Source organism: Drosophila willistoni, assembly GCF_018902025.1.
Source record: "Drosophila willistoni isolate 14030-0811.24 chromosome 2L unlocalized genomic scaffold, UCI_dwil_1.1 Seg139, whole genome shotgun sequence".
In the NCBI taxonomy this organism is placed as follows: Eukaryota; Metazoa; Arthropoda; class Insecta; order Diptera; family Drosophilidae; genus Drosophila; species Drosophila willistoni.
This window is the reverse complement of record NW_025814046.1, coordinates 2,994,207-3,004,240: the sequence shown is the minus strand read 5'-3', so window position 1 is coordinate 3,004,240 and position 10,034 is coordinate 2,994,207. Positions and strand designations below refer to the sequence as shown.

General features: G+C 33.7%; 1 protein-coding gene across 1 annotated transcript; it reads right to left on the bottom strand.

The window, feature by feature from the left end:
* Window positions 1-2,744: 2,744 nt before the first annotated feature.
* On the bottom strand, window positions 2,745-9,274 carry LOC6638515. The gene is made up of 8 exons (XM_023176419.2): window positions 9,178-9,274; window positions 8,177-9,078; window positions 7,942-8,083; window positions 7,738-7,871; window positions 4,804-4,873; window positions 3,329-4,275; window positions 3,125-3,266; window positions 2,745-3,018 (listed from the first exon to the last, which is right to left on the bottom strand). Exons 1-8 carry the CDS (start codon window positions 9,200-9,202, stop codon window positions 2,831-2,833), a joined length of 2,550 nt encoding a protein of 849 aa, XP_023032187.2. The 5' UTR covers window positions 9,203-9,274; the 3' UTR covers window positions 2,745-2,830.
* Between the last annotated feature and the right edge of the window lie 760 nt (window positions 9,275-10,034).

The following is a 10,034-nucleotide window of genomic DNA, read 5'->3' as shown; positions in this document are numbered from 1 at the left end:
CGACTAAATGACTAGGCCACTTAGACAACTCATCTACCGAGGACTGCGTATAAATTTTTGTTGTCTGTCTTATGACTTGAAAACTGTCTATAAAGAATGTTTGCTTCAATAAACAATTTTCATTTACAGGAAAATCCAAAATTTCTTGATATGTTTCAAAAACCGAATTCATCAAATGCTTTTTGCATACTTTAGGGAACGAATTTTCCCATATTTGATAGCTGTAGGACCGTGGCAGTCTTATACACATAATGGGGTAAAAAAGTCTCCTTCTTTGTGTGACAAAGATGTTACCTACCGTATATACTTATATCCTCTGCAAAGGTTTAAACCTAACAGTACAGGTTGATAATTGAATAATTCAACTGACAATAAGAGAGCTTTTCATAAGATTTGAAATATATTCATTTATTGTATAGAAAAAAATCTTAAAAAACTAAAATTTTGCGATTTAGCCCAAATGTTTGCCCTGGAAGAGCAAAAGATCCGTACGGGTTTTGATATAGTAAACAAATGGATGATTGGCAAAGAATCGTTTTCTTCTAAATGCCATAACAGGCATAACGCGAAATGCTGTGAAAATAAACGCAATAACAATTTATATTTTTCTGTTTATATATATATATATTTAATAATAGTTGTCTCACATGCTAGAGTTAGCTTAAAACTTGATCATTTTGCCCTTAAAAAGTATTATAGTTTTCCCATTGGTTATATAATAAATAAACGGATGATCGGCATTGAAATATCTCGGTGGAATCGGTGGTATACCAATACTTGTGATGCGGTTCATGACTATTGCTAAAGATGGGAGTAAACAATTCAAAAATCAACATAAAACATTTAACAATATTCATTCCATATAAAAATATAAAAGTTATATTTAATAATGAGGCATAATCTCTTATATATTTCGATTAGTGTAAAGTATAAAATTTACAAAAAAATCTTCAACAAAGTCAGGTATCAATCAGTTTACCGCCTTAGGCGTTCTTAAGTTTGCCGGCAAAGAGTATGGAATTATTTTTATTCAATATATAATAGGTAAATGGATGATCGGCAAAGAAATGCTTCGGTTCCGGTTGAAACATGGGCATTGAGCAGAACATGACTGCCATAGCTAGACGAAAAATGAAAGATAGAACCAGGAGACCATGATTAGCAATTTGCAGATTAGTAATTGTGAAATAGCATTCAAATCACATATTAAAACCTTTTTAGTTGGTAAGTATATAAAATGCATTTCATTCAGAGTTAAGTCCCATTTATTATTCGTTTACTTTTAGCTAAACGAAATCTATGGCATAAAATTATGAGATTATTGTGAGTTGAGATATACATAAATACATACATCTGCTGTTTGGATATATACAAAACTAATATTATCAATACATTTGTTAAAGAAGTCACGTATGAATCCGTTTCTCCTCTTAGACATTCTGTAGTTTGCCGGCAAAGAGTATAGAGTTAGCTTTATTCAATATATAATAGGTAAATGGATGATCGGCATAGAAATCCTTTTCATTCCGTAGATTAACAATATATGAAGCTCGCATACCCATGACTAAACGAAAAATGAAAAATAGAATCGGAAGATCACGATCTTAATCTTTTAAAACTGTTTAGTTAGTCTACACATTTAACCTAAAGTCAAGTCTCAATTGGTTTGCCGATAAAGAGTATAGAGTTCTTTTGATATAGTATGGAATAGGTAAATGGATCAATAAAATTAAAAAATTATTGTGAGTTTGGAAATATTATTTTAAAATATATTTCCTAACAACGATTAGTCTTAATCCGTCTTAGAGATTCTGTATTTTGCCGGCAAAAAGAACGGAATTAGCTTTATTTAAAATAGAATACGTAAATGGATGATCGGCATAGAAATCCTTTACACTCCATAGATCAGCCGAATAGTACATAGGTAAGGCTAAACAAAAAATTAAAAATTAAAAATAGAATAAAGATATGGAGATGTTAATCTTGATTTAGTGCAAAACTTTTCAGTTAGTCACTTTATAAAATCCTTTTGGAGTCGAGTCTTAATTAGTTTGCCATTAAAAAGTATGAAGTTTTCCTGATTTAGTATAGAATAGATAAATGGAAGATTGGCCCAGAAATACTTGGGTTTCAGTCAAAACAAGGACCTTGTCGTGAAATAAAATGATGAGATTATTTCATACAATGAATTAAAGTTGACATTTCGTTTATTTAGAATGCAAACATTTTTAGAATTTGGGAGTTTCACTTTTCAGCTATATTTTTTTTTTGTATTAGACCTTGAATATTCTGCCGTTAAAGAGTATGTTGTTCTCCTTATTCAATAAATAATAGGTAAATGGATGATTGGCATAAAAATAAATGGGATTCAGTTCATACAGGGCGCTTCTAGATACAATATGGAAAGCTTTAGAAAAAGTTAAAGACCATTAGTAGTAAAATAGAATTTATTATTATCTGATAAATGTTAGTCACACTTGAATAAGATATCGAGAGCAGGGTTAGAGAAAAGCAAACGTCAACGTTTGGAATATCGTTAACTAGCCGGCAAAGAGAATGATATAGGGAGAAAAATTATCTAGATTTCTGAAAACTACTGAAAACTAAGGTGAAAATGAAAGATAAGCCCGACTTTAGTATATTATCCAAATGCGAAAATTTACATTAGTTTTGGATTAGGATTAGTAAGTAATTGTTTCAAGACAGAAATAATGAATTTCAAACGCAACAATAACTTTTCTAACTTTTAAAATAAATAAATAGTTTTTTTTTATTGAAATTAATACCAATTATTTCTCTAAAGTTTTCTAGTATACTCTACAAGACTGTCTTAAAGTTCATCATGATCTTGGCTGGACGTAGGACAACTATCGGAACTGGCATCCAGTTGCCTCACCGAGCCCCAGAAAAGGGGCAACTTCGTTTGATGTAATAGAGCATAGGTGAATGGATGATCGGCAAAGAATTCAACTGGTTCAGTGAGTGACACAATTGCACGTTTTTTACGCACCACAAAGCCTGCCAACGACAAGCACAAAACGAAGACACAAATAATGAGTAGATGGTCAAATATGTGAATGATAATACCAGACATGCAATTGTAATATCAAAGTGTTCAACTCACCAGTAGCCGCTGCTGCCTCTGTGCCCTGTTCGTTGACTTCGATGAAGGCTTTGTGTATGATGGCGGATACCTTCAATGCTTCTGGGCTTTCCAGCATGCCACTAAAGTTGGCACTATCCGAAAACATGCGACTCATACCCAACTGAAATTATTCATAATCTATTAGCAACCTCTCAATTTAAACACACAAATTTATATGCATACCTTTTTAAATACATCTGTGAGTTCCATTTCAAATTCGGCTTTGAATTTAGGCAATTTAACTATCACTTTCGTTTGATATAGTTTCTTTGTGATCTCACTCAATTGGGTGGATCGCAATTTTTCCTCCAGTTGAGGCAGACCAGTCTTACTGTTGGGCAATATAATCAACATCGATAAATCAGAGTCCTTATAAGGCAACTGTAGAGCGGTGGCATCCAATTCGGGTAACTCGGCATAACCAAAATTCTCTTTTACATTCATCATGGGCACATTTTTGGAATCTACATCATTCAGATAGAATGGTTCAGGTCGTGTTGATCTAACATCAAACTGGTGTACCCAATTGCCTTTAAAGTGTATGGCATTGACCAACACTAGACGGGAATCAGCTGACAGGACACTGGGATTGATCAAATCTTTGATCAAATTATTAGTTTTCTGTTCAACCCATTGATTAATGGTACTCGCCGCCTTAGTATTTTGTGCAAAGTCCAAATTTTCCGCCGACGATAGAAATTGTTCGGTTAGTAGCCTATTGAAATCCTGATCAAGCGTATATCCTTTCATTACGAAAATCTTATTGGCAATGCGAAGGATTGCACTTTTCTCATAGGTTGCCAACACTTGATGGAAACTTTCGGCTATTTGTTGGGTATCGCTAGAAACAAGACCCAGCCCACGATCCAATTCCTCGGCTGTTTCCTTTTTTGCACCCAATCGAGCCATGGCTGCGCAGGTTTGTATGGAGAATGGAGAGAAAACGACATTCTCTTGCGGTTTCAATAGCGACACTTGATTGTACACATTGATGGAGAAAATAGCCAACCGGCGAGAGAATTCCACTTCATTTGCCATGTTGTTGTTGTTGTGATTGGGTTGGGGATTGGACTGGGGCTGAGCTTCAGTCGGCAGCGATGTAAGGTGGAGCAGCACAAGCAACCAACAAGCTGTGTAAAAAAGAAATTTAATAGTTTTCAGGAATGGAATGATGACGACATAGTTGATTTCACATATTTATATAAGTTTTCAAAATGAGTCACCTCGATGATAGATGTTTGTGTATAACGAAACGCCCTGTTTCGATGCCGTTTTCGATGTTTATTCACAAGAGCTTATCACCAAATACTGTTTACTAATTGCTGCAAATCGTCAATTTGCAATAGAAATTAGTTCGTTGTTTGATTTACTGTAAATTTTGCTTAGAAATTTTTTTTAAACAAATACAAAGCGTAGGTACGTCTGCTTTGGTCACCAAAATCCAACTGAATGTTTGTCGGCGCTCAGTTGTTTCTATATTTTATATATACTCTAAAGAGATATACATATATATCTACGTATCTTTGCACACAACAGGTTTTTCTCTTATATATCTGTGGGCTCTTCCATTCGTGATTAAGAGAGACCCACTCTCTTAAATTATATATTTCCCTAATGTGTTTTTGTGTCTTTTTGTGTTTATCAGTTGATTGACTTACCATGTAAATGCCAAGGCTTATCCATTTTAGTTAATTTCACTTTAGAATAAATATAGTACACAACTTTTAACTACAAATCTACGTTTTAGACTGAAACTCTGAGCACTTGATTTCAGTTTCGCTTTTGCCTCTTATCAGCGTCTTGTCACAGACATTATTTACGCTCGAAGTTTTGAATATTAATTAAATATGGGGAATTTTTCATCAGTCAAATGATAAGAATGTTTTGTATAATCATTCGCACTATGAATCGACTTTCAAGTTTTACAATCAAGCAAGACTTGAAATCACAATCTATATTTGTATATTATAGTCAAAAATTAGGCATAACATTAAAATTTTTATGGATTTAATTTAATAATAAAAAATAATTGCTGTCGTAAATCTAATTTATAAAAACACATTAGTCATAATTTAAAGTAAAGTAGAGAGTATTTAAAAATAAATCAAATGTTTGTAGACCAGAGAAGGAGACGTTTCCGAACCAATATAGTATATATGTATAATCTTGACTAGTGTGAAAAGCCGAATGGAAAAGATTTAGGAATAAAACTTGGTATTTAAGATTTTCATTGCTTAATTGAGATTAAGTTGGACAATTCATCGGATTGGACGACTCTATAATATATGTTGTTGCCAAAAGAAACTGTAGACTTTTTTCCTATAATGGACTTATAGAAAAATGAAGTAAGTCGTCTCGCCGACTTAGGTATACCATACACCAGTGAAGCAAATATTTCAAATTTATTAAACAAATGTATTTTACAAGCATATCTTAGTATCTCGCTCACTCAATCATACGAGCACCCTAGCGCCCCCACCAGCCAACGGCCAACTCCGGCCTTATGGAAAAAAGTTAATATGCATAACTCGACTATTTTTTGCCCGATTTTGATCAAATTTAGTATTTTTCTGGATATTAGTATCAAATTTAAGTGTACCAAACTTGATTGCATAAGGTAGAAAAATATGGGAGATAATCGAGTTTTTTGAAATTACGGGGGCGAAAAGGGGCGTGGCAAAAATTTGTCTATATACCAAATTTGGTGGCTCTAGCTTTTATAGCTAGATCGACTCGGCTGTTGACGCTGATCAAAAATATATATACTTTATGGTGTCGGAAAAGCTTCGTTCTGCCTGTTACATACATTTAATATACCATTTTACCCTTTGGGTGTATGGTATAATTGAGATTAAAGTATAAGTAGTATTAAGATAAAAGTAGGCTTACAATTAGTGAGGAATTTCTCAATAATATGGAAAAAACTTATGAAGTATAAAAAATTTTTGAAATTAAGTTTTGTTTTAGTTTTTAAGTATCTTTTTTAGATTAGGATTAGGGGTGTGCAATGTAATCTTCGTGGACAAAATATAGCGACTTTATCATGATCAGGGTATCTAGACAAGTGTATATAGCTTTGTCTGTTTGTCCTTTCGTCGGTTTGCCATAAGAACTGTTTGATAAAAAGTTTTAGAGTTTTGAGTTTTAGAGCAGTATTTTGTTATTTTTCCAGCGATTCGTGAAATATTTATAATTTATTATTGTTGCTGGGTTTCCTGAGGCTTCTGCTTTGGAATTAAAATGCAAGTTTTTTGATATATTATTTTTCGTTCCGATATATATCGGTTGCACATTGGCAAATTAGTTTACCACGTCAGCGTCGTTTGGTGTAAAGTTATGAGTACACAATAAATGGTAACAAAAATGAGAACAAAGCATAAAAACAACATCAACGTCCCTTCTCTATCGATTTGTCCTTGTTACTTTCCAAGCGATTTTTATTAAGATTAAATGTTTAATACTTTATTTCAATATTATCATCCAACTAGGTAGTTATCACAAGCACATAAAAAATCTATACCACTGTCAATTTTGATAATCGAATAACAATATTATATAGCTGAGATACGTAAGATGAAATTGCATTACTTTGGTTCAAGTTAGAATTCTATTCTTTGTTTGAAATTCGTCTTATTACGGTAAAATGTTTTTCACTTTAAGTTAAAAAGCTTAAGTCAAACTGAAAATGTATTAAATAACGATGATTATAATTTGATGACATCAAAACGATCAAAGGCATCATTATAAACAAATATATATCTAATATTCCTGGTATAATTGATACTAAAAAAGATAAAGTGTAAATGAAGTCTTTATTTATTTATTTCAATTTTTATTAATGTATATGGAGTTTAAAAAAATGACTGACACTCGGTTTGGCATGTCTTAAGACTTGTTATATAGCCAGATTTACAATAGGGTCGACGCACACATTGTCCCTTATGGACAATATAGATGTGTCGTCGACAAACATGATTATAGAACCATATGGTGGGGGTACATTTTTGCTTAAGACCTTTTTAAATGAAATTAACAAAATGAAAATAAATCGTTTTGTTAATCTGAAATGGTCAATGTCTGAATGGATACATACTTATTTGCTTAGTCTCTGCCGTGTATAGGCAAAATGCCAAAAGTATAGCCACCAATACGCCTGACATAATAGTTATGCTACTCGATAATTTAATAGAATAATGTAATGTAAATATAAAATAGTAATACAACTTACATTAGCCAATTGGACCGTTTCTGTGGCTAATCTGGCATGTAGATTAGCCACAGAAACGGTCCAATTTCTTCATTTATCTATAGTATATATCACTCTATAAGCTGTAAGCTAAATTTATCGAGGAATGTCTTTTAATTATTTAACCAAGCATTGTTATAGCAAGCACAAATCACAAGTAAAGCCAAATAAAATTTGCTGCAAGCAAACATATTTTTTTTTTATTTATTGTTTATTAATAAATTTTTTTTTTCTAAAGTTGCAAATAAAATTGAATTTTTGTCCTGATGTCCAAGAGGATAATGTCTACCATAATAATGTCTACCATATTGTCATGGTGGATAATCAGGGTTGAGATAAGAACTCAAGGCTCTGCTTTGGGCTTCGTGAGTTTGCCAGCGAAGAGAACATAGTTATCTTTGTTCAATATATAATAGGTGAACGGATGATCGGCGTAAAAATAAACACCATTCGCGGCATTTCGCGCAACAGTGATAATAGCTAAAAGAAAAGTTAAGAAATCGGCATAAGCAAACCAATTGGAGTCAAGTACACCCTGAGTTTAACTTACCAGTTGCAGTTGCTGCCTCTGTGCCATGTTCGTTAACATCAATGACGGTCTTGTGTATAATGGAGGATATTTGCAATTCGTGCGGATTTTGTAGCATGCCACTAAAATCTGCACTTGTTGAAAATATGCGAGTCATGCCCAACTGAAATAAGTTGTTAAAAATCGATTAATAAAAAAAGGACTTCCTTCAAAGAGGACCCATCTCTTCAGTAAAGTCATTAATTTATATTCTGACCTTTTGAAATACATCTTTGAGTTCCATTTTAAGTTCGGCTTTGAATTTAGGCAATTTAACTATCACTTTCGTTTGGTTTAGTTTCTTTGTGATCTCACTCAATTGGGTGGATCGCAATTTTCCCTCCAGTTGAGGCAAACCAGTCTTCCTATTGGGCAAAATAATCAGCATGGATAGATCAGAGTCCTTGTAGGGCAACTGTAGGGCGGTGGCATCCAATTCGGGTAGCTGCGCATGGTTAAAAATCTGCTCAATGTTCATCATGGGTACTTTTATGCTTTTCTCGTCATTTAAATAGAATGGTTCAGCTCGTGTTGCTTTAACGGCAAACTGGTGTACCCAATTGCCTTTGAAATGTATAGCATTTACCAATACGATTCGGGTTAAGGTTGTTAGGGAACTAGGATCTATCACATCTTTTATCAAATTATTAGTTTTCTTGGCTACCCATCCATTAATGGAAGCCGCCGCCTTCTCATTATTGCCAAAATCCAAGCTCTCAGCCGATGAAAGAAATTGTTTGGTTAACAATCTATTAAAATCCTTATGAAGTTTGAAACCTTTCATCACGTAAATCCTGTTGGCAATTCGAAGGATCGTACTCTTCTTGTAGGTTGAAAGCGCTTGATGAAAACTTTCAGCCATTTTTTTGGTATCAGACACAAGACCAAGACCGCGATCCAGTTCTGCGGCTGTTTCCTTTTTCGCACCCAATCGAGCCATTGCTGCGCAGGTTTGTATGGAGAATGGAGAGAAAACGACATTCTCTTCCGGCTTCAATAGCGACAGTTGATTATACAAATTATTGGAGAAAACGGATAGCCGCTGGGAGAATTCCAATTTGGAAGATTGAGCTTCAGTGGGCAGAGGACTTAGATGAAGCAGCACGAGCAACCAACAACCTAGATGAAAATATGAATCGTATAACTATATGAATCTATTCTAGCCCCATGTCAAATTGGTTTCTATGTCGAGACGGCGTTACTAATTAGTTGACATACCAAACAATGACCAAATTTTATCCATCTGGTTAAATTACTTGCTACGAGTTGACTTTAAAACAACTTTAAACCACAAAAGTAAGTCTAAGACAAGAACTCTGATCACTTCTTTCAGCTTTTTATAGGCGTTGAAATCGTCACAGAAATTATTCACAGTAGTAGGTTGAAATTGCAATTATACATCGATTTTTCACTTTCTGCATATTACTTTTATAATGGAATTTAATATTTTAATAGGTTTATCTGGATCGGATGAATTTATGTAACTATTGATTGTGTTTCAAATCGAAAATTCAGTCTTACAGCGTGACAAAATTACCAAAATTTGTCCAATTTGCTAAGGGATTTTCAAGGTATGGTTCAGAGGCTAAGGAATTTTCATGGTGTAGTCAAATTAATATAAACTTTTTGGTCGAAATTGTCCGTATATCCCTAAACATCCTACTAGAGGCAAAACACTTTTTTTTTTAAAGATTTATGCCAATATTTAGGCTTACCTTTTGGAGAGGAATTTGGAATTTGAGATTTTCTGTTTAACTTTTTTTGCCCTTGATGGCATTTTACGACACAGTGTCTTGTTACAGATGCTCCTTACACTTAGTATCTTATTATCTTAATGATACTCCCTTGGAGGAGTTAGATATTAACAGCGCTTGGGTGTACAGATGGGAGTACCATGACTTAACTTTTAGTGCTCTGAGTGTTCTTGGGTGTGTAAGGCGATGGTCAAAAGAATTCGACGATCTATAAACAGCCAAAATTCCATTTAATTCATTGGTCCATTCGTCCTGTGTTAAAGTACGGATCTGGCATATGGTCAACTTAATATGAGTCGCACCAAAGTAAAATAGAAATCA